Below are 26,546 nucleotides of genomic sequence, written 5' to 3'. Positions count from 1 at the left end.
ATCCTCGGAAGAATAAAGAAAAAAATAGTTATATATTTTTAATTAGTTTAATTAAAAACTTGATGTTGGGACAGCAGTGAAGTAGCCGGAGTGGCACAGAAGAAAAGAAAACATAAAAGGAAATAAAAACGCATGTTAATGTAATGTAAAAACTGATATGTATTTCGTAGTCTTAGTTATTATAGTTGACTTCATTCGTGCCAATCCCTTCATCACTTCACATATTCTGTCTTTATCCTTTATTATTGTGTTCACTGTTGACACTGACAGTTCTAAATTCTGCACGATACTTGTTAATGTTTGACCGTTTTCATATATCCTTATTACTTTAATTTTCTGATCCAAATCTATTGCTTTCCTTTTCTTGGTAGATTTACTAGTACTGCTGTCACTTATTCTCTTAATCAGCACCATGATAATGACCAAAATGAAATTTTCTGTAAAAGAACTTTACAGGGTTAAGGCAGAAACACACTATTATCACCTCACGCGAGCTCAAATTTTAGTAAAGCACATTTCTGAAGGTCACTGCCATAAAACAATAAAAACAGTTTCCATTTTATTGGGATTTTCTGTTAATGCAGTCTATTATAAATGGGTAGTAAACTTTTTCTTATTGAATTTGCAATAATACCTATAGCTGGAATTCTGTGGGTTTTTACGTTATTATGGTGAAATGTGTGCCCCCTTCACTGACACTGAAATCTTCATGCATATAAAAAAAAAGCAATAAATTTTCAGACCTTCTCATTCCTATTTTTTAAGCTTCCTAAACATGTTGCACTTGTGCAAATGATAACTTTTATAACAGAACACAAAAAAGGTGCATTCAGTATAATGTGTTGTTGATATTTTAACTATTATAAAAAAACTCGTAAACCTGGGAACTTGCAAAACTAAAATAATTACTTCATGCACATATTATTGACTTAGATGTAGATCGCTTGGGCTACATCAAAAATGGTTGGTGGCCCACATCTGGAGCAGAAGTTAGTGTCTCCATATATATATATATATATGTATATATACAGGCAGTTCCCACTTTATGGGTTTTTGCTTTGCAAGTTCCCGGGTTTACGAGGTTTTTTTTTTTTTTTTCTCCAAATATCAAGTATCAACAAAATCGAAAATATGAACATTATAATTGCAAAAGATGAATGTTAACTCTCTAAATGGTCATTTTTATAGTGTAAATTGTATTAGTTACCAATTCAAATCATTAAAATGCACTACACTTTCATCATTACCATATGTTCCGTTATAAGAATCAATTTTGAATTCCTTTGTGATATTTTTCTTTAACACATTTCTGGAGGTCACTACCAAAAAAAACAATAAAAACAAGTTGCACTTTCTGGTTTATTGTGCTTTTCTGTTAACGCAATCAGTTATAAATGGGTTGTAAACTCCATGTTATTGCGTTTGCAAAAATACTGATAGCTGAAATTGTGTGGTTTTTTACATTACAGTATTACGGTGAAATGAGTTCCCCTTCACTGAAATCTTCAATCGTATAAAAAACATAAAATAAATTTTCAGAATCTTCTCTTTTCTTCATTTCTTTTTTTTTTTTTTTAAGCTTTGTAAACTTGTTACTCCACACAAATCGTGTTAGTTGCAATTTGTACATTCCATTAAAAAATGCTTATGCATGCTATTGAAATTTATAAAGAAAAGAAAAGATTATCTTGGAAATAAACACCTCGAAGCATTTTAAAGAAGATGACTCCTTGTGCAACAAACCAACGAGTGCCGAGCCAATAATGAGTGATCAATGAGTTTGCATTTAGTCAATGATGATGATGATGAAGAATAAACATTCTTTATCATTTGTAAGTCGTAAATAATTTATTTATTATTATAATTTGCTTGATTTTACAGGCTGTGTTTTCATTTCTTTGGATAAATCAATCATTGTTTAAACAAACTAATTAATTTCATTCTTGAGAACGTAACCCCTATTTTTAACATTATATGTATGGGAAATAAATTCCCGCTTTACGAGCATGCATTAGGAATTAATTAACTCGTAAAGTTGGGTACTACCTGTATATAATAATGGGTTAAAGCGTGAACTGGTAGCAGAGAGATAAAAATAAAAAATAAATAGGATATGACAAATGCACCTGAGCACGCAAAGCAGCAGCATAGGATACAAAAGTTTATATACGCAAGGTGGAATTAATAAGTCAGATAAGTGTGAAGATGGAAACGTAAATTACCCAAAATGGCAAAAGCTAATAGGAAAAAGTATAGCAGAAATGGGAGATATTGTAGGTGTGAAAAAAAAAAAAAAAATCATGTGATATCCTATATATTGTAATGAATTAAGCAAAATTATAGGCTAAATTGAAAGGCCAATTAGAGAGGGACCTGTAAAGTAAAAAAAAATTAATTCAAAATGATTAAATTAATAAAAGGAATAGTAGCCAGCATCAGATATGTGGACAAATTTGGCAATAAGTTGAAAAAATGGGGTAGAGCAAATATGCAATCAAATCTGATGTTAGCAAAAGTAAACATTGATACATGATCAGGTATTTCATCAGGGAACTACACCTAATCATGTATCAAGGATTGCGTTTCTATGCTTGTCCATATCTGTGGAAGTGAAGCAAATTTAAGAATAAAACTAAGTGGGAACATGACTAAGTGGGGATAGCAGTATAACTTTCACAAAATATGGACAAGATAGTCCCAACACAGTGTAAGTTATGTAATAAAATAAATTAAGGTGAATTAAAGTAGAAGTAAAATTAAAAAGTAGGTGTTTATAATGTAGCCAAGATGCAAAAAAAAAAAAATAATAAATAAAAATAAATAAATAAATTAATTAAAGGAGAATAAAATTTAGAAAATTGGTTAATGTAAGCCTGGCCCTGACTGTGCAAGTGTTAGTAAGAAGAAAGAGACTAATACCACATGCTTGCATTGTAGGAAGCCAAAAAATAAAAAGGCGATAAAAGGCCGAAAACAAAAACCAAAAGCCTTATGAAAAAATAGATAATTGCTAAAATAGAATATAAAATCGATACCTAGAATTTTCAAGTAATGCGCAGTAGAAAGAAGAGGCAGGAAATAACTGTGAGAACATATTCAGTTGAACTGATGAATGTAGCTAAAGCAGTAACACATTAGAGACAGTGCTTTGGACTCATAATAATTTATAGTGAAAAAACAGACTTGAAAGAAAGCTGTGAAAAGAAATAATTAGTGACCTCTGTAGTCGTTTTTGATAAAATATGTGCAAGGAGAAAGTATATATACAATGGAAATTATAATGCAAATAGGTCGCTGGAAGATATATTTGGAATAATTAAGTTCTGTAACAGAAAGGTAAAAGATAAATGGAAAGTAGGAATAGAACAGTCTAAATATGAAATAAAACTACATATTTCATATAAGATATTTAAAACAGTAGTGACAAGTCTAGCATATAAAGAGGAGCATATAGAATGAATGTAGGCCAAAATTAACAGACTGAAAACCAAATGGCAGGGCCACTATACAGGGTGTCTCAAAAATATTGGTACAAACATTTAGGGGAGGTAGGTAGCATCTAAAGGAATGTGAATCGCATAGGAACCCATAACCGGAAACGTCACGGGAAAGTAGTAGCAGAGGCACAAGAATCAGAAATGACACAAGACAGTAATTAGTGGCAAACATTTATTTGACATAATATTAACAATGGAGTACGAGATGGATGCATTTCATGATGTTACAACAGATGCTCCAAGGTTTCACCATGAGATGCGATGCCTGCGTGACACCGACGCAGCATGGATTTGCGGACACGGTCGAAGACACCTGGAGTTTCTTTGACAGTAGCAGCAGTGCAGACGAGTCTCACCACAAGATCCATTTCCGTCTGCACGGGTGATTCATACACGATAGATTTGAGGACCCTCCACAGAAAGAAATCAAGGCTTGATAAATCAGGTGAGTGTGGGAGGGGGCCAGGCAACGAGTTCACTACGGCCAATCTATCGACGCCCAAAACGCCTGTTCAAATGGTCAAACACACCTTCCATAATGGGCAGGTGCCCCATCATGTTGAAATCAAATGTTGCATCTCACATTTGCTGGAATATCGTCAAGTAATCCTGGTAGAACTTGTTCAAGAAAGATCTGATATTTAGTGGAATTCATGTGGGATGGTAACAGGTATGGGCCGACTAAGCAGGTACCAACCATACCTGCCCACACATTTATTGCGAAGCGATGTTGTGCTGCATGGGGGCACACACCGTGTGGGTTGTCGTGAGCCCACATATGAACATTGTGCTGATTGAATAAGCCTTCCCGAGTGAAATAAGCCTCATCAATGAACAAAACATAGGCTGAAAAATTGAAGTCTTGAACACTTTCTTGGAGAAACCACTGCACAAAAGCCACACATGCACTAATTGCAGGATGATCTTGGGGGAGCAGTAACTGAACCCTTTGGAGATGAAAGGGGTGTAAGGAATCGTCGTGCCAGACACGCTGTACACTGCAACGAGACACTCCTAAGGCAGAGGCAACGGCACGTGTGCTGGTAGTAGGATTATTCTGAACGGCATTGAACACACTTTCTTCCAAGGCGGGAGTTCGTGTTGAACGTGGTCTGCCAGCACTACTCCTGTTACCTCTAAATGATCCATAATCGCACAAATTTTGATGCACACGTGCAAACAAATGGTGGTCCGGTACATGTCTGTCTGGGAAGCGTTCTCCACAAATTCGTTGTGGAGAACGCTTCGTATATCGATGCATGCTCTTTGTGCGGCGACTACCGCGCCGTCTACCGACTAACAGTGACGTTTCCAGTTATGGGTTCCTATGCGATTCACATTCCTTTAGACGTTACCTACCTCCCCTAAACGTTTGTACCAATATTTTTGAGACACCCTGTATATATCAAAGACTATGGAGGCTGTATAAAGTAGAGCCTTATTAAAATACACAAAATAATTTAAAAACGAAGCTATAATTGTTCACATATATCAAAGTGATTAGTTTGTAAATCCTTGCAATAAGAGCTATGAAGGCTGTATAAGTGAGGCCTTACTATAGTAAATAAAAATCATATTAAAGATTCCAAATAGAATTAGTCAACTAATTGGAAGTAAACAGGTACTGAAGATAATTCCAGTAATAAATAAATCTAATAGTGATAGGGTGGTGAATAAATCCAAAGGTGGCTGAATAATGAAATCAGTGTAGAAGTTGATTGAAGACCAGATACTACGGTTATTATGCATCAAAACTATAAAATACAAGCATATTTTAAAATCTAAGTTAGAATGTTCACATATATCAAAGTAAAAGTTTTATAAATTTTTGAAGGCTGTATAAGTAAAGCCTTATTAAAGTATAAAGCATATTTAGAAAAATCCAAGTTAGAATTGTCCACATAAATCAAAGTGACCAATTTATAACATGTAAAGAGCAATATGAAATCCTTAGCTGGAAAAGTATAAAAAGAATTTATGGGGGAACTTACTACACCAAGTAAAAATATATTGAAGATTCAAGATAAAACTATTCACCTGATTGGAAGTGGACAGATGCAGAAGATAATTCCACTAATAATAAATAAATCCAATGGTGACTGAGAGGTGAATAAATCCTAATGTGGTCCAACAGTGATAAACAATATAAATGTTGGGTAATAACAAGTCATGAACTCCATAAAATTCTTAGGTGACAATGCTGGCAAGAGCAAGAGCAGATTGGTATCCAAAAGGAAGAGTAGTAAGTACTGTGCGGGAGACCATAAGATGAAATATGAACTTTAGAGAAAAATAGATAGATTCATGATTTGGCTCTTATTTTTCGGCTTCCTACATGGCAAGCATGTGGTATGTCTCTTTCTTCTTACTAACACTTGCACAGTCAGAGTCTTTACTAATTTTTTTTTACTTTACAGGTCTCTCTTCTCTAATTGGCCTTTCAATTTAGCCTATAAGTTTGCTTAATTCATTACAACATATAGTATATTCACATTCTCTCTTTCATTTTCATACCTACAGTATCTCCTATTTCTGCTATCCTTTTCCTATTAGCTTTTGGCATTTTGTGTAATTTACGTTTTCATAACACTTTATAGATTACGTGTTTGTATTTCTAATATTTGCATTAGTAAAGCCAACTGATGCAAAGAAGTAAACATTTTCTGCATCATTCAAAAATAAATAATTAAAATAAAACAATCTTCATACCATTCCTGCTTCCACAATTTTGCTTTAAATTCAACCAGACTCACTTCCTCTGCCACATTGGAAAGCAGCTTGTTCCAGTGTTTGACCACCCACTGCTAGTACACGAACTTCATGAACTCCAATATTTTGTTATTCCCTGAGATTCTATATTTGTGCCCACTGATACATATTAGCATTAGTAAAGCCAGCTGATGAAAAGAAGTGAACATTTTCTGCATCATTCAAAAATATATAAGTAAATAATAAAAATAAATCTTTGTACCATTCCTATTTCCACAATTCTGCTTTAAACTTAGCCAGACTCACTGCCTCCGCCACATTGGAACATCTTGTTCCCAATTGGCAACATCTTGTTTCACTGCCAATACGTGAACTTCGTGAGCTACAATCTTTTGTTATTCCTGGGATTTTATATTTGACAACTGATTCATATCTCTCCATGAGAGTGAACAGCCTTTCTCATTCATTACTCCTAAATTAGATCTCCCAATGTTTAATCATCAAATATATCACTCTGTACCTTCCAAGCAATTTTTCTTATGTTCCTTGCTTTGCATCAATCTGGTTGCCCTTCTCTGACACCCTCCAGAAGTTTTGTCTTTTTTTAGGTGAAGTTTCCGAATACAGTATTCCAAATTCAGTCTTATCATTACCACATAGTACTAGTAGTAGAATATGATGCAAGAAAGCAAGCTTATATAGCATTAGTCAAAAAAAAAAAAAAAAAAAAAAACCTTCACTCATACATACACTCCAAGAATTTGTCTGCTTCCATGAATTTATTCAAACCATCCACTTAACAACAACAGATGGAAGCCCTTTCCCAACAATCAACCACCTGCTGGCTGGAGACAAAATTCCACACATCTATCCTGTAACCATTCTTCCTCAACTTGAATTTATGCTCCCTCATATGTGTAGTCTCAGCAAGAAGAAGAAGAAGAAGAATGCCATTAACATTTAGCATACTCAATCCATTGAAAGCCTTAAACATCTCATTCAGATCTCCCTGCAGGTGTCTAGTCTCCAGATGCTTGCAGTTTGCATAACGGAAGCCTTTCTATATAGGAGCATCCTTTTTGTTCCCTTCACCAATCTGCTTTCCCTTCTCTACACTTATTCCAGTAGATCTACATCCTTCCTAAAGTGAAGCCTCCAGAGATCTGTATACAATACTCAAGATGTGGCCCAACCATGGCCTTACACAAAAGGATAATCACCTGCTTATCCCTGCTAGCAAAGTTTCTTTATATCATTGACAAAGCCCCATGAGCTGTCCTGGCAGTGAGTTTCACTGCTCAGAGAATTTCATATCTGATTGCGCTATTACCCCCAGTTCTTTTTCATTTTCCACTATCTTGAGTGTAGTACCACCACACAGTTGATAAGTTAGTCTGGGATTAATGTTACATATGCAGTACCTTGCATTTGTCAATGTTAAACTTCAACTGCTATTTCTTGGCCCATCGACCTAATTTTTCTAGATATTGTTACAGTTGCATACCATTATTACTGTTGTTAATCGCCCTTTGTATCATCTGCAGACTTAACATTAAGCATTCTATACCTTCATCGATATCATTGATAAATATTGAAAACGACTATGGGCCAGCACTGAACCCTGGGGAACTCCACTAATAACATTAGTCCACGAAGAGCAGTGCCCATTAATAACCACTGTCTTTTTCCACTTAACCATCTGTTATCCATAACAATAACTTGCCCTTAATGCCACATTGCACCACTCTTTACATCAGTCTTTTTTGAGTAAAAGTATCAAAAGCCTTCCTGAAATCGAAGTATATGATACCAAAATTCTTCTTTCTCACTATTTCCTTGGTCGTTGCATCATAGTAACCTATCAGGTTGGTTAGACAAGGCTGCCCATTAAGAAATCGATGCTGTGACTGCAGTATAATGCATTCCTGTCCAGGTGGTCCTGCATGACTTCTTTAATCAGTGACTGCATTATTTTCCCTGGAACAGAGATTAAGCTAACAGGTGTCTGTAATTGCTCATGTTATCTTTAGATCTTCCTTTGGGGATACATTCCCACATCTCCAGTCCATAGGGACCTCCACTGAATCCAAAGATGCTCTCATAATTATTGCTAAGGGTTTTCTTACCTCTTTTGCTGCTTCTCATAATATAATTGGATAGATTCCATCCACCCCTTCTTTACGTTCAGCTTCAACAGTGTTTCTCTTCCACTTTCCTTTCAGTTATCATATAGTCATTTAGATCCCTGTTAGAGTGTGATAAACTTCTGGCATCCTCTCTATTAAAGAATTCTCATGCATGTATGCAGATGTAAAATACCCATTCATTTTGTCAGCCACCTGAGCAGGGTCATCAAAAATTAACCCATTGACATCAAGTGGCCCAATGTGATTCAGTCCCTTCCTTCTACTGTTAATATAAGCATAGACGTCATTGCTGCTTTTCTTTGCCAGAGACTTCTAATAATCTGCCTTAGTTTACTTAACCTTTGTGACTTGATTACAGACTAATTTATATATATATATATACACACCATAGGCTTCTGTATCATCTGATAATTCATATGTTTTCCATGCACTTTTCTTCTCTTCCATGTGCTCCAGTATTTCTCCTGACATCTGTTTAGGGTCTAAGCCTTGAACATTATTTCTTCACTAGTATGAAAAGCTTAGTAGCTTCTGTGATTACTTCCCTGAATGCTTCCCATTTAGAATTTGCTGTTGGCAAAATCAATAATTAGTCCCACTGCATAGAATTTAAGAACTGTTTGTAACCACTGTAGTCACCCTTATGAAAGCAAAAGCCTTTTGCTTTACCCTTGAGAGTAGTTATGTCTTTAATTTAATTCCACATTAGTACACTGTGATCACTGCCACCCAGTGGTTCTTTTCCTTGCAGATTCTTAATGCATGAAGAATCACTGCTGATAACCATATCAAGAGTATTGCTTCCTCTCTAAAGTCTTGCTAGAGTGACAGTGACTAACCCACAAATTCCAGTTGACATCTGGAAAGTTATAATCTGCCATTTTAAGACATTCTGATTTACTGATCTACTTTATTTCTCTGTATAGCTGTTTGTTATACTCATCACAGTCATTAGGCCTATAACACTCCTATTCTCAATTTTGTTTTCCCAGTGTTTATATCACACCAAACTGACTGATGCACTGCCTTAGATTTTTTTTATTATGCTTCTTAACTGAGAGCATAACTCCTCCACTCCTCCTGTTCTTTCTGTCCTTCCTGATTACCAGAATTTATTTTTACCTTGTCTTGGTGCATAATAGCCTTTGCTGCTAATGTGCCAGTAAAACTGCCCTACCAAACCTGTGCTTCCTGTATACATTTTTCTCCCCATATTCAAATTCAGCAGTGATGAATTTGAATATGGGGAGAAAATGTATACAAGAAGTACAGGTTTGGAAGGACACACAGTATAGCAGACGCACAGTGTACGAGTGACACCGTGTGTTCGCTATCCATACAGTGTCTGCATTTTAGGACTTAATCAGTACTTCAAATTCATCAAATTTATTTGCAGTGCTTCTAGCATTAGTGTACATGCACATATACATCCACATGTTCTTACTGTTAGTTACCCTAACACAGCCCATGTATTTACTTGTTCTATGATGAATCACAGCACAGCCTGAAATCCCCGACACCTTGGTTTCCAAGCTGCTGCATGTTCCAATAGAAGCAGTATAAGAATCACTTTCACCTCTGCCTGTAAAGAGGGATAATGATGTCCTAATCCCTACTAACAAAGACTCCATAAACAGGACTATATGCTTTTCTAGCCACCTGTTTACAATGCATGGAAAATTTCTTATCAGATTGAAACATAACATGTAAGTCTTTTTTGTTTTTAACCACCAAGCTCCTCTCCCTATAGTTTATATGGGACTTCAAGGTTTCTGTTCTCTAAATAAATAATCTTACATTTAGAAATAACGAACTTTAGTTTCCATTTTTTGGACCATATACAAGGTGTGGTAATAAAGTTCCTGAACTTGTGCAATAAAAAGAACACAAATTGAAGTAGCTCAAAAATGGTTTTATTTTTATTCAAAGTAATCACCACCTGAATCATGCACTTATTACACCATTCTAAAAGTTTTTGTAAAGAGTTATCTATTTTTACCTTGTCTTGGTGCATAATAGCCTTTGCTGCTAATGTACCTGTAAAACTGTCCTACCAAGTCTGTCCTTCCTGTGTACATTTTCCTCCTCATATTCAAATTCAGCACTGCTGAATTTTAATGTATTAGAAAGGTGTCCCAAAGGATGAAGTTCATGTTCAGTTTGGTGGTTTCATTTTTCTGTGTCCTCAACATCCTGAAATTTCTTCCCTTTGAGGGAAGAGATTTCAGGATGATTGTCTGTTGCTCCATTGCAAAATTGTGACACAGAAAAAGACCATGATGTTATATCTGAATGATGAATAAAAATGTACAGATTGGGTGGAGGCATTGTCTTGCAGCAGGGACCAGCTGCCTTTCTGTTGAAATTGTGACCTTGCCCAAGAAATGTGCTTTCAATAGTTGTTGAAGCACCTGTACATAGAACACAGGATTGAACACACCGTTTGCCAAAAAAAACATGGTTAGTGTCATCTTGTTCTTGGACTTCTGTAAATGAAACTTTTTGGGCCTTGTTGATGATTTTGAAGTCCACTACATGCTCTGATGTTTCATCTTTGAGTCATATTGAAACACCAAGTACTCATCTCCAGTGAAAATACAGTTCACTGGAGATGAGTATTGGGTGTTCCTATACTCATCTCCAGTGAACTATTTATTTCCTAAATATTCATGCAGAATTTGACAGGTCATCTCCTTGTTCATATCCAACTCAGGCTATCAATAGAATGTATGCTGGAAAACAACAACCTTGCCCTTCTAAATTCAGGCACTAAAACATAAAACAGAAACTACCAATGTAACAAAGAGACCCTGAACAGAATTACTCTCTGGTCCCATTCTAAGATTCTTAATAATGCACTCAAAAACTTAGAAACCTATTGGGAAAATGTTGTCCTTTTTTTATACAGAAGGGTTTAGAGGAGTTTTCAGGTTTCCTGAAATTAGTTAAAAGGTTTCATTCTGGGAACCTCTTAAAACTAATTTAACATTGTGATCATGGTGGTATAGTGTAACGTATATTCTAAACTTGATAGTGTAAGGTTTAGTGTAAAACTAGATAGCGTAATATGTATTACAGCATTTAGAAATCTGTTAACTAAGTAGAGTATTGTCATTTAATCAATTAAATTATGCTCAAATGGAAATCATACCCCAGACTAGAGCAGCAAAACAGTCAGCCCCTCGGAAGCCCTAGATGGACCCTGCAAATCTACATAACATCCACATTGAAATTACTTCAGTGGAAGTGCTGTAGATTCCATCAAAATAATGAAGACATCAAGGCCCTCTTGCATAAGTACGAGCCAACATGCTTCTGCTTACAGAAGATATATTAAAAGGCAAATGGGGACTGTTATGTGCGTGACTGCACTATTATGCGGAAGGACAGAACTGGGGATGGTCCTGCCCATGGAGGAGTTGCCATCCTTGTGGGTAACCATATCCCTTTCCAACCTACTCCACTGACCCCTACAATAGAGGCTGTAGCAGTTCATCTCACAGGGTTCCTTTTAACTATCTGCTTAATCTATTTGCTACCTGGGAACAACATCTCCCAGGCAGACCTTGATGAAATCATTAAGAAATTGCCACCCCCTTTTCTCCTACTAGGGGATTTCAATGGACATAATACTCTGTGCAGTAGTACTAACATCATTGGAAGTGGTTAAACAATAGAGTGTATGCTGGAAAACAACAACCTTGCCCTTCTAAATTCAGGCACTAAAACAATTTTCCATGTGCCTACCCAAAACTTTTACCGCCATTTATCTTTTCATCTGCTCTGCTTCCCTCCTTCCTTTGTGTACATGGGAGGTCGAAGAAAACCTTTATGGCAGTGGTCTCTTCCCTGTGATATCCACATATCCACCCTTTGCAAAAGGAGATCATGCCATCTGTCTAGGCTATTGCGGTTGAAGATCAATCATGCTGACCGGAATGCCTTCAGACATCTGGCAACCACAGTCAGCGAGGAACCAATTAATGATGCAGCAAAGCACATCACAAAAAGTATAGGTCCAGGCAGTGGCAATTTCAATACTGAAGACATGGCGCCTCAGCAGCCAGCAGGTGGACAGAAGCAGCGGTGCGTAGCACACGCTTCTTGATCAGACCGGGGTTCGAGCCCTTGACCACTAAATACGGAGGATGCAGAAAGGTCAGGAAATGACCACCGCATATGCCCCTGAGCAATATGGCCTTAGTTGCTAATGCTCCTAAAAACCAAAAAAAAAATAAATAAATAACTGAAGACAAACTCGGTTTCCACCTTTTCTGAAGCCATGTGGATATTCCATTGATATCCTACCTCAGAAAATCTAATAGTCTTCAAACATGCACATGCCAAGACACGTTATATTAGATGTTAGATCAGAAGGAACCTTGGATTTGCTTCATGTCTTCTGTCAGCAACAACAAAAGTCATTTGGGACACAGTCCAGAAAATGAAGGGAAAATACACATCACACCCCTTTATCAATCATAGACCATAATGGATGTTCAATTTCAAACACTCTTGGGGGAGGCATTCACTAAAATGTCTGCCAAAACACCTTACACTCCAGAGTTTCTGGTCCTTAAGCAAAAATCAGAAAAGCAACAGTTGAAGCTGTCTTCAAATGGCTGTGAATCCAGTAACCAACCTTGTACACAATGGGAACTGAAAGAGGCACTCTCTCTCCCCAATGCTAGTGCCATTGGGCCAGATAGCATCCATTATGAAATGATTAAAAATCTTTCTTCAGAATCTATGGATTGTTTGCACTATATGTACAACAGAATCTATCTTGAAGAGCAGTTTCTGGACTTGTGGCACAAGGCAATTGTACTTGCCTTTCCTAAACCAGGCAAGGAACCAAAAATATCAAATAATTGTCATCCTATAATCCTGACCTGCTGCTTGTGCAAAGTCCTGGAATGAATGTCAGCACTTGACTTATGTGATATTTAGAAGTAAATGACCTCCTTTCCAAGACATGGTGTAGCTTCCAAAGAAACAGGTCAGTACTTGACCATTTAATCCAACTGGAAACATCTATTCATGATGCTTTTCTGAAATGCAAGCAACCGGTATTGGTTTTCTTTGATATGGAAAAGCAAATGACACAGCTTGAAGATTTGGAATATTGAAAGATATTTACAACTTTGGTCTTAGGGGACACATTGCTATTTTTATTAAAAATTTCCTTTCAAATCAGCCATTCCAAGTTTGTGTAGGCTCTTCTCTCTCTCTCTCTCTCACAGCCATTTTGCCAAGAGGAGGGAGTTCCTCGAAGATCAATCCTAAGTATAATGTGTTTTGCTATCAAAGTTCATTCTGTTGCTGAACAAATTCCTCCAACTGGATTAGTAGTAGTAATGGCAAATGATGCAAGAAAGAAAGCTTATATAGCATCAGCCAAAAAAAACAAAAAAAAAAAACACAGTTCATTCATTCATGCCCTCCAAAAGTTTGTCTAGTTTGCCTTTGAATTTATTCAACCCATCCACTTCCACAACAACAGATGAAAGCCTGTTCCAACACTCAACCACCTGCTGGCTGAAGGGAAACCCCCACACATCTTTCCTGCAACCATCCTTCCTCAACCTGAATCACCCATAATAAGACATTCGCACTTGCTCACTCATTCTATCTGCATGTAGAGTCCCATCATACTCTTCACAAGGTGCATTATAGCCTTAGTTGCTAATGTGCCAATAAGACCCAACCAACCAACTCTTCACAGTCTTCTGGTCCGTAGATTACTCCTACTACCCTCATACCTTTGCTTTCAACTAACTTACACCTTGTAGATTCTATGCTGGCAGCATAACTTCTAAATTTGCAAAAGCTCTTTTTGAATAGTTGAACTCATTGTCCCCTATTTCTCGTTGATGCCATGTTACCCCAAAGCCTATTATAATGTCAGTGATAGTTGTCCTAATCAGGAGTTTGAATCTGCTCATTTTATTGACAAACACTCCTGGCATTTCTGTAGACACAATAAGGCTACGTATTCTTCTATCATGTACCACACTGACACACTCCTTTATAAGTTATTCAAGCTTGTTTCCCTAGCATGAGCTTGCCACTCAGTCAAAACATCACTACCCTCAAACATATTAGAATTCTTGAGATAGTAAAAGCAATCCTTTAACCCACATCAACAGATATTACCCCTATACCCCTGAACCCCTTACTAGCAGTTCCCTGAACCCTTAAAGTATCCTCAGTGATACTGTCAAAAACCTTTGTACCACTTTATAAGTTATTCAAGATTGTTTCCCTAGCATGAGCTTGCCACTCAGTCGAAACATCACTACCCTCAAACATATTAGAATTCTTGAGATAGTAAAAGCATTGCTTTAACCCACATCATCAGATATTACTCCTATACCCCTGAACCCCCTCAGTGATACTGTCAAAAACCTTTGTACCACCTTTGTTCGGATGAATCCTGTCTCTACATAATTGATTCCTTCTAATAACAAGTGTGGTCCATGCTGATAAAAATTTCCCTCTAAAAGCCCTGCAGAGTCTAACGAGTCTAGAGTTAATCTACATTGCTTTCAGCATCTAATCCCTCCTATCATGTCTGGGCAGAATTGCAGACACATACTCACATTCTAGCCTAACTTATGGAATTTTTTCAGCATGGTCCTATATTTAACCAACAAATCATCAGCTCATATCCATTTAATATTGTTAGTTCCCATGCGAATAATAATGTTCTCTTCATTTCCCTTAAAATCTGACAATCAGTTGGTAACATCATCACTTGTTGCTGCTTGCAAAGGAGATGGCAGGCAAAAATAGCTTTGAAAATCAGATGAGAATATTGCACCAGCTGTCAATGTCTGAATTTGGCTTACAAAACTCAAAATTTTCTGGATTTCAGATCCAAAATCAAATTAAGTAAAACTATGTTCAGGAAACTCATCTGCGAAAGGGTTAAACTAATCAAAACTATCTTCTCACTCAACACTATTGCCTAACTGGGAAATAATTATCCACTACAAGTGAAATAACACATATCGGGATTTCCCAAACTTTATATAGCTGGAGCCTAGTTTTTTTAGTAAGATTTTTGCAACCCAAAATATAAATGCACAAAAAATGGAGGGGGTGGGAATAAACCTAAAAAAAGTAAATGACTCATTGTTGTAAGTTCTGTGTGCACTTTTATCTCACTAAGAAGAGAACTAATGTGAATGATGATGATGTTACAGATTACATAGAGATATTCAAGATACAAATTTGCATTTCTGTACTTGTTTATGAAGAAAACCAAAAATGAGAAACTAGTTTCATGCTTATGTACATTGTGACTTGCCTCATTCACAAACATTGCATGATAATATAGGATCATGTGATCATTTGTATATTTTTTTAAGAACCAGTATTTTTTCATTTTATTTTTTCTCTGAGGACCAGTACCGTGCTACAAATCATGCTTTGGGAAATGCTGACATAGGTGAAACACACCTAAAAATAATGAATATCTGTAGAGAAGTCATTATTAAGCTTATCAGAGAGTAGTCACTGACAGAGTTAAGACTACATTCCAACTTACATCTGCCATGCAGACTAGCCTTCAGTAGTGCTGGATTACCCAATAGGCACAGCAAGTACCTGCCTAGGGTTCATCTGTGTAGGGGACTCCAATTATTGAATGCAACAAGAATAAACAAATGACATTAGCAAATTTCCTATTTTAAGGAATTGAAATAGAGTAATTAATAGAATAATTTCTTCATGTAATATTGATGTAATTTAATCAGTACAGTTAATTTGGCCTATACACAACTTGTCTGTTGCACACTTGGTTTTTACTCATGGAGGCTCTGCCTCCTGTTGGCAGATGCACAGTTTTATTTACACACACATCATATGCTATCATTCTACATATGATATGTGTATAAATAAACAGTTTAATAAAGGATTTCTACTTTGTGACTGTATGCTTCAGTTGTCAGGGTTTTGGGCATACTGCCAAAATATGTATGTGATGAGATCCTATATGTAGCCTTCTAGGAAAGCCATACATATAAAAATTGCAACGACATTAACAAAGAGGCTGTATGTTCAAACTATATTGCTAGAAATCGTGGGAGACCATTCTGTTCGTGATCAAAAGTGTCCAGAATATCAAAGAGGGCACCTCCGTAGCCAGGTGGGAAGGAGCAGCACTGCGTAGCACACGCTTCTTGATTAGACCGGGGTTCGAGCCCATCACCACCAAATACGGAGGATGTGGAAGGGTCAGGGAATGACCACCGCATATTCCTGGAGCAATATGGCATTAGTTGCTAATGCTCCTAAAAACCAAATAACAACAAAACAAAAGAATATCAAAGAATGCTTAAACTAATTAAACTGCATACGGTTGATTCCTTTTGTAACTGTGGCCAGTAGACCGAATTACTGTAACCGAAATCAATACACTCACAATAGAAGTTTGTTTGAAGGTTTGAAAATAATGCAGCTGAATGTGCAGCATTCTCAATCTGTTGCTGATGAAATAAAAACTGTATGTCAATGAGAAAATATCGATGTTGCTTGCATCTAAGAACTTTATTATGTGAATGATAAGATAGTTGGTTATCCCCTTTCCTGTAGGGTCATATATAATCCTTGTTCAGAAGTGAAAGCTGCAATTATTGTTTTTAATTCTGATTTAGTATTAACCAAAATTGAATCCTTATGTAGCAGTAATGCGGTTTGTGTTAACATTGTCTAGTGTTGGTGCATTTGTGTTTGTTTCTATGTATTTTAAATACAACTCTGACATTCAGCCATATTTAATTTATATTGATAGTGTTCTTGATAGGCTAGGAGATTTGCATGTATTGTTTGCAATTGATTGATTCTAATGTAAAGAGGGGCTTAGAGGGGAACAGGTATCCTGTGTGTTATCAGACACTCAGCCTAAAACACTGATGGATCCAATATCTCTCTATTACAGAAGATTAGGAGACGTCCGGTTGGCCTGCCTCCCTAAAATCCACTCATGCACACCTTCCCGATGGTAAGCCCTGTTACGTCACTTAGGTGGCAACGAACGTGTAGAGTGGTTCTCTTCAAGATGCCTGGTGAGCATGAAGAGGAAAAGACCAACCCCTCCAGCAATATGAAAGCACGACGAAACAAATGGCCCTCAGTCCCCAGCAGCTTTCACTCTCCCTCTTACGGCAGCGAGAGGATTAGAGTGGAAGCAGAGGGAGCTAAGAATCTCTGGGTACGACCAGGCTGCCATGCACGGAAACTGAACTTGGCCTGTTATAACGTAAGAACACTCATCGTTGAAGACAGGATATTAGAGCTGGAAAAGGAATTAGAAAATGTGAATTGGAATATCATCGGTTTGGCTGAAACAAGAAGAAGAAACGAATCACTTATAAGTTTATCAAGTGGAAATCTGCTGTACACCAATGGAAACAGTGAAAGGAGTGAAGGTGGAATTGGGTTTCTGGTCCATAAAGATTTTAAAAACAACATTTTGGAATTCAAAAGTACATCACCAAGAGTGTCAAGACTAATACTCAAGATTTCTAAGAGATACAAGCTAAAGATTATAATGATTTATGCACCAACATCGAGCCATGCTGATGAAGAGGTTGAAGAAATGTACACTGAAATTGAGAGTCTTCTAGATGAGCAGAAAACCCACTACACTATTATTATGGGAGACTTCAATGCTAAGGTTGGAAAAAGACAAAACAGCACAGAAAGGGGAACTATAGGAAATTTTGGAATTGGTGAAAGAAATGAAAGAGGTGAAAGACTTGTGGAATTTGCAGAATCTCAAGGACTGTCAGTAATGAACACTTTTTTCAAGAAAAGGGGTGAACAGAAAGTGGACATGGAGGAGTTCAAATGGATTAACTACTAATGAAATCGACTTCATCCTCACTAATAGAAGATATATTGTGAATGATGTCACCGTCCTGAATAAGGTAAATGTTGGAAGTGATCACAGAATGGTAAGATGTACACTTGATATAGATGTAGGAAAGGAAAGGAAAAAACTGACTCGAGTAAATAATACAAAGGTCTTTGAGATAACAGAAGAGGAGAAAAGCAGTATGTACTGGAACTTAAGAACAAGTTTGAGCTTCTGCAGACTGCTGAGGACCAAGATATCGACGAAGAATATTACAACTTTTTGAAAGTGATAAAGCCCAAGAAACCTATAGGGAAAAAGAAATCCAAAGAAGAAAAAATTAGTCAAGAAAACACTTGTCATGATGAACCGAAGACGACAAATGAAAAGCAAGAAAACACTGACAGGGAGAAAATTGAGTATACTGAGTTATGCAAAGCCATTAGAAAGAGACTCAGAGAGGACATAAGAAGATTTAACACAAGAAAAGTAGAACAAGCATTAAAGGAAAACAAAGGATTTAAATCAGCAGCCATGATCAGTAATACAGAAAGACAAATGATACAGTAACTTCATCTTCCCCGAGGCTTTTCTGAATACTTCAGAGGTTCTTCAATGCAGGATTCTAGCCTTCATCAGGGAAGGAATGATGGGTGGGTATGTCGTATGTGTTGCTACTTTGCAATCCAATTGCAAAGTAGCAACACATACGACATACCCAATATTCTTCCTGATGAGGTAGAACATGCATTGAAGAAAATGAAGAATCAGAAAGCCTCGGGGGAAGATGAAGTTACTGTAGAGTTGTTAAAATTGGGAGGAAGAGACATAACACAAAAACTGGCAAGGCTCTTCACAAAGTGCATTAGAAAAGGTGTGACGCCTAAGCAGTGGAATAATGCAATCATAGTTTTGCTGCATAAGAAAGGAGATAAATCAGAAATTGGAAATTATAGACCAATTAGCTTGTTATCCCACATCTACAAGTTGTTCACAAGGGTCATTACTAACAGATTAGAAAGAATACTGGATGAGAATCAACCGAAAGAGCAAGCTGGCTTAAGGACAGGATTCTCAACTATGGATCACCTTCATGTAATATCACAGCTAAGGGAGAAAGCAAATGAATATAAAACACCATTATGCCTGGCATTTGTGGATTATGAAAAGGCATTTGACTCCATACAGCATAAGGCAATGTTTCGGGCACTGGAAAGACAAGGCATTGATACCCCATATATTATGATTTTGAAGAAAATATACGAGAGTGCTACCTCCTTTATTAGACTAGACAAAGACAGTAGGAAATTTAAAATTGAGAAAGGAGTTCGACAAGGAGACACAATATCTCCGAAGCTGTTTACTGCTGCCCTTGAGGAAGCTTTCAGAAGATTAGACTGGTCGCAGAAAGGAGTCAATGTGAACGGAGAGTACCTAAACCATTTGCGATTTGCAGATGACATTGTGGTCATAAGCCATGATCCCAAAGAATTAGAGGAAAATCTTAATCAGTTATGCACAGTTAGTAAGGATTTTGGACTAAAGATGAATATGGCTAAAACAAAAGTAATGATGAACAAGTATGCCACAGAAAGGGAAATAATGATTGAAGGAGCAGTAATTGAAAAGGTGGAGTCATATACTTATCTGGGACAAGTTATTAGCTGTAATAATGATAAATGGCTGGAAGTCAAGAGAAGAATAAATTTTGGATGGATAGCATTCAGGAAATATAGTCACATACTGAAGAGCAATATCCCAGTTTCTCTGAAACGTAAAATAATGGACCAATGTATACTCCCCACCATGACTTATGGAAGTGAAACTTGGGCACTCACCAAAAGAATGGAAGAGAAGCTGAGAACCACACAGCGAAGAATGGAACGAATCATATTGGGAATAAGACTGTTAGATAAGAAGAGAAACACATGGATTAGGCAACAAACTCAAGTAAAGGACATTCTTATCAAAACTAAAGAACTAAAATGGTCTTGGGCAGGACACATAGCTCGAAGACATGATGACAGATGGACTAAGAAAATAACAGAATGGTATCCAAGAGGAGCTAGAAGAAAACCTGGAAGACAAAGGCGGAGATGGATAGATGAAATTCATGAGTTTGTGGGTAGTAAATGGATGTCCAGTGCTCAAAACAGAAGCAACTGGAAAGTTGCTGGAGAGGCCTTCATCCTGCAGTGGATTGAAAATGGATGATGATGATGATGATGATGATGTAAAGATTTCACTTTGCTTGGTTCAGTGGTACTACTGATAATAAAGAGAAAGCTTTGGGTGATATGATCGCAGCATGGAAGTTTATGGTTCACAATCAACCTGGGGAAGAGTCCACCTCCCCAGGTCAGTAAATGGTGAATCAAACATCGACATAACTCTTACTAACTCAATTGGCACTAGATTTGTCTGTGGATGGAAAGTCAAATCTGACTGGGTATTGAGTGATTATCGTGCGATATTGTATAAAATCAATACACAGCGAAAACAGTGTTGGCTTGAGTAAATTACGGCACTTTGCTGTTAAGTATGCAAACTGGGATAACTTTGAACAAAGTCTTCAGCGGGCTATGATCGCAGCCTCTGGATTATCTAACATGACAAGCGGAAATTCTGTGGAGGTTTTGCAAAAAAGTTATTTGCGATGCATGTGTATCTGCTATGAAACAAACAGATAAAACATAGACCTGTTAAGTGGTTGACACCTCAGCTTACTCTATTGAAAAAACAGCTTAATAAGGCTAGGAAGCAATTTCAGAAGAGCAAATGTAGGGAAAATGCCTTGTAAGTTATTCTATTAAAGAAAGACTATCAAAGACTTTGTAACAAGTATGTCCATGCTATTGCTAAACAGAAATATGACTGCTGGAAAATGTTGAAAACAGCAGGAAATAATGACCCTTGGGAATTGGTTTGTTTATAAAATTTGTACTGGTAAATTCAGAGCAACTGTTGATGTTATATATTCTATTGGTAAGTGCCCCACTGAGACATGTAATTGGGAAGATTCCATGAGTGCAATCTTAGATCACCTTATAGGTAATGATAACGTGGCTGATAACCCATGTATTAATCTAGAACATCGTCATATGCATGCATTGAACGAGTCTTATGGTAATGACATTGAAGAATTACCCTTTAGCCATAATGAACTTCTTGCCCTTGTTAAGTCCATTAAAATAAGAAATGTTCTACTGGAGGGAGATGTAATGAAAAAGTTCTCTAATCTTTATTCAAACGAATTGTTACAAGTTTTTAATAATTGTCTAAGAGATGCTGTATTTCCTTCTTCCTGGAAAGATGCACTGCTCAAGATTACCCTAAAATCTTCAACCAATGTATTCACCTGCTTCATATAGACCTATTACATTGCTTCCTGGTCTTTGTAAACTTTATGAGAAGCTTTTAGCCATGAATATTGCTATTTACCAAAGAAGTAATTTTGGCCTTTCTAACAAACAGTATGGTTTCACTCCTGGTATATGTACTGAGGATGCACTGCACTCTAGTTTTTAATGTTTGGGAATCAAATTATAAATATACCTTGGGAATTTTTGTAGACTTTGCTGGTGCCTTTGATTCCATTAGTTGGGACAGTGCAGTAATGATGTTGTGCATGGCTAAATGTTCTTTTAATATTTTCTCTGTAATTAAAGATTACTTTAAGGATTGCACAGTAACAGTTAAGTCAAATTTTGGATCAGTTAAGCGTTGTGAAATGTGACTCGAGGCTGTCCACAGGGATCTGTCTTTGGCCCTTTAATGTGGAACTTGGTTTTGGAAGATTGGCTCAAAAGATAATTTGACCACTCGCACGCAACAGCTTATTCAGATGATATGGTAATACTTATGCATGGAAATTCCAGAAAGGAGCTTGAAATGAGATCTGATTGCATATTGAAAGAATTATGCGAATGGTATAGTTTACATAGGTTGACAGTCTCTATATCCAAAACTAAAATCATGATATTGAGGGGTAAATTGGCTCTTAATAGTATTTCCTTACAACAGGTGTTAATGATTAAATACTTGGGAATATGTATTGTTAGTGGCTTGAACTTTATCTCATACTATTAACTGCATATCAGAGAAGCTGAAGAAATTTATTGCAATGGTCTCAAGAATAACACAAGTGAAATGGGGGATAAAGGGGAAAGCACTCCATTTGATTTTCGATTGTATTTTTCTACTGATTGTTATGTATGGTATATCAATCTGGGTTGGCCATGCAATCAAGGTAAGCAATACCATAAAGCTTTATTCTATACATCAAGTTATATTACTCAAGATGGTTTTGGCCTGCAGAACGGTTTCCACAGAAGCTTTGCAAGTGTTAGCTGGCAAGATGGCACTTGATTTACTGTTAGTATTTAGAGGCCTGTACTTTTATTTGAGAACAGGTATAAAATCCGAGTTGCTAGGCATCAAAATTAACACTTTAAATGACTTAAGAAATGAAAAGAAGAGGATTTTGGAGCTCCTTTTACAAAAATGGCAAAGCAGATGGAGTTCTTCTATAAATGGATTCATCAATTGCACATTGCATATGCTTCATAAGATATTATTTCTAGAATGATATAGCAGCCAAAGAACTCCCCGCTGAAGGTTAAAATTAAGATAAGACCATTTTATGAATTAAATGATCAACTCATATAAATAAATGATCTTTATTGATGTACCAGTTATCTACAAAATGCAATAAACAATCTCATTGCAGCCATGCTGACAAATAGAAGACAATTTATTGTCGTGATTTTTTTTTTTTTTATATCTGCATGGATTTCAAAGTAGTACAAGTTAATTAATACCACTAATGAGAAAAATGTGATATGTCTTAAAGGTTATAGTGATGAGAACTGTATGAATAACAAATTTTCAGTGAAAGTTGTGAGTGCAACCTGTTGATTTATTGCAGCTGGTTGCCAAATGCTGTACTTAATCATCCTATATTACCAGTGAAGATGCCTTCAAAATGGCATATTTAAAGGAATATGCAAGTTATGTTGAATAAATTGTTCTTCACTAGTAAATGAATTTTTATTAATTTGTAAAAAAATCAAATGAATAATTATTTTATATAAATAATGTTATATGTTATATAGGTACGTCCAGCAAGTTCTGTAGCAACACAGACAGCAGTTTCCACTTCTGTTACAACACATTCACAAGCACCACCAGCACGTGCACAGGTAATTGTTTTTACTTTAGTTAATGATTAGCACTGAGAACTTTTTTTTAGCATCAGGTCCAACTCTTATTTAAGAAGCATTGTAAATCTGTATGCTTATAATGCTTCTTAATTTATTTGTGAAAATTTGAACTGTAGTTCAAAAGTTGTTTAACAGGTTGCAGTATAATTAGCATGTTGAATATCACAACAAATGAGTAATGGCAATGACCTTGCAGTACCATTTTCAACCAACTCATACACAAAAAGTAATAAAGCTTTATGAATATGAACAGAAATTCAGCATGAGATATGCCCTTAAATTCTGCCTTTTAAAATTGAAAGAGTTTCGGTTTTCCAAATTTTTCAATGTTCATCAGTTTTAAGGAAACTTATTATTGATAGTTTACCCTTTGCATTGCAAGGAATTTTGAAGTGTTTGAAGTTTGAAGTGCCCATAATTCAGACATTGACTGAACTACAGTACCATAGCAACAGCTTTTGCCATGTGATTCTGTCAACAGTTGAACCACTGTGGTACTTTGCCTTCAGCCATAGTGTTGTTCTGGATCTTAATCCGAGTTGACTAAAAAAACAAAAGATATCACAAGGGCTGGATCCATCCATTTAATCATGATAGACTAAGTAAGAGGCAGTTTATTTGATTTATAGAGATTTACCACTTCTGTAAATCAGAAATCATATATAAGTCATTATTATGATATCAGCAAAATAATAAATTTTACCTTAATAATAACAATAAAGTGTATCAAAAGATGTACGTACAGTTTCATCATAAAACATTTAATCACATATTCATAGTTGCACTTAAATTTTTTGTCTTTGATTAGTGTGTTTTACTGATAAAAGATGGTGCTAGTTGTTAAAACAAAAGCAAAGTGATACATATAATGCAAAATGTAAACAAACGTGGCAGCTGGATGTTTGAATAATGAAAGCAATTTTAAAGTGGTACTGGAAATCTTAAATTGAGTTTGTAGTTCAGACAGTGGAGATGTGAAATTTTGACTAAGAACAATTTCAAGAATTTTTCATAAATTTGAAATTTTCCTTACCTGTTGGTGAGACTCTGCTCACCAACAAGTAAGGAAAATTCTAATATGGTGCAGCAGTGATCTGTATAATCGCTACAAAAATCTCTAAGTTGATCTGCTTGTAAGACTGGAATCACAGCAAATGTATGTTGCATTACCAAAAGAGCTAAGTGCATATCTTATATGTCAAGATTGATACACAGTATGAATAAAAATAATCCCATCACTAAATTACTATTTGAGGCAAGATTCAAGCTCACACTGATATAGCGAACTGGCACAGTGGTGTGCATTAATTCTCTAATAATCCAAATATTCGTGTACGGCCAGTGAATTTAGCAAGGTTTACAGTCAGGTGTGTTTGGACTGTAATTTTTTGAAGGGACAGTTACCAGTGATGTGTACTTCTACCTGCTTTGTTTATCCATTATACTCACAGTCTATGAGCTGTATGGGAGATGAAGTGGTTTTTAATACTTTCCCCATATAGAATTCATCTCCAAATGACTCCCCACATTATCACAATGTCAGAGCCTATCTTGATAATCATTTCACAGACTGGTGGATAGGTTGATGAGGAAGTATTGAGTACCTCCATGTTTACCTGATTTCACTGCACTTAACTTCTGTTTAGGGCTGCAGTCAGTGTAGAGTATGGTAGAAAAGTAGCCACTCTTCAACAGTTAAAGGATGAGATTAAAAAAGTGTGCAAAGCTGTACTAGCAGTTATGTTGCAGAATATTTGTTATCCATTTGTTTGCTGCTGGGAACAGCATATAGAGGTAAATGGTGGATGGTTTGAACATCTGTGGATCTGTGTTGTCTTATAACACATACTGTTTTTCCCTGTTTTTCCTTCATGGAAATTTGCGTGCATTAGCCATTTCCCGAAAAGGGTAACAAATCCCTCCCTTCCACTTATTGTCTCATTGCACTTGATTTGAGTAGTTACTATCTTGAAACTAATGATAAATCAAAATAAAAACATCATTAGGAGGGGTACATGAAGATCTCCCCACTTCGATATTCCATCAATTTTTTTTATGCTGAAATGCAGTCACCTTGGTCCTTGAGACTGTCACAGACATTCTCTCAGGTATGACAAGCTGGGCTTGCTAACTGAAAGTCAGAAATGCTGATGGAACTGAAGTTCAGTGACACTCAAGTCAAGTGGACCGAATTATGGCTGAGTCCAGTTGTTCTGTGACAACCAAATCCTCTGCTTGCACCTCCGTGATGGTGGGACTGTTAGTAACTTTGAGTATAACCCCCATGTGCAAATCTGCATATGGCACCTAGTATGCTGGAGATGACCACCCAGGTGCAAACCAATGTAAGCAGGGGTCTAAGTGTTGTATCCACACCATGCCACATGGAAGATTTCTGCTTGTCTGTGTTTCTAGGCAACGCAAGATGGTACATGACTCTCATCGACCAGTGCAATACCAAAACTTTGCTTACTGGAATCTTGAAGTGGTGGAACAAGTTTAGTCTCCAGAGAAAAGCTCCAGCAAACTCATCCTCCCCATCTCTTCCATCACGCAGCATGATTGATGTCTTTTGAGGTTATGAAGGACATAATGGCAAGATCCAATCTTCCGTATATTTTGAAAATAGAGCTCTAAAACTGTGTTTGCAGGTTGGTCACCAGATAGTCCACCAAACCAAACCAAACCTATTGGTAACTCTCAAGGAGGCTTCTGGATCAGATAGTGACTGTAGGGGGTCTGAATAATGTGTATGCTGCGGGGGGGGGGGCATTGTTTGAGGCCATATTGTGTCAAGGATCTGGGTATATTCTTGCGTGTGTACACCATATCTAAAAACTTCTTAACTAAAGAAGTTTTTATTTTGGTAAGAAAAGATGGGGAGAATGTATTCAGTGGTAAGAAAAGATGGGGAGGACTTGTCCAAATTACTAAGTTTGGTACTAAGATGGGGAGGACATGTCCTCCCCATCTTTTCTTACCACTGAATACATCTTGAATAGTCAAACTAACAGGACAAAGGCGCCTCCGTAGCCAGGTGGGAAGGAGCAGCCGTGCGTAGCACACACTTCTTGATTAGACCGGGGTTCGAGCCCATCACCACCAAATG

General features: G+C 36.7%; 1 protein-coding gene across 8 annotated transcripts in view; it reads left to right on the top strand.

Annotated features, from left to right (window-relative positions):
* The window catches only part of LOC150079243 (uncharacterized), a 575,463-nt gene that overhangs the window by 442,999 nt on the left and 105,918 nt on the right, over positions 1–26,546 (top strand). For all 8 annotated transcript variants that reach the window (XM_090383519.1, XM_090383513.1, XM_090383518.1 and 5 more), the window contains one exon: positions 23,330–23,416. In XM_090383519.1, coding sequence (XP_090239645.1) covers positions 23,330–23,416 — 87 coding nt within the window. The remainder of the gene's footprint in view (positions 1–23,329; positions 23,417–26,546) is intronic.

Source organism: Mastigoproctus giganteus, chromosome 10 (assembly GCF_048544385.1).
Source record: "Mastigoproctus giganteus isolate SK-2022 chromosome 10, ASM4854438v1, whole genome shotgun sequence".
In the NCBI taxonomy this organism is placed as follows: Eukaryota; Metazoa; Arthropoda; class Arachnida; order Uropygi; family Thelyphonidae; genus Mastigoproctus; species Mastigoproctus giganteus.
This window is presented reverse-complemented; position numbering and strand designations above follow the sequence as displayed.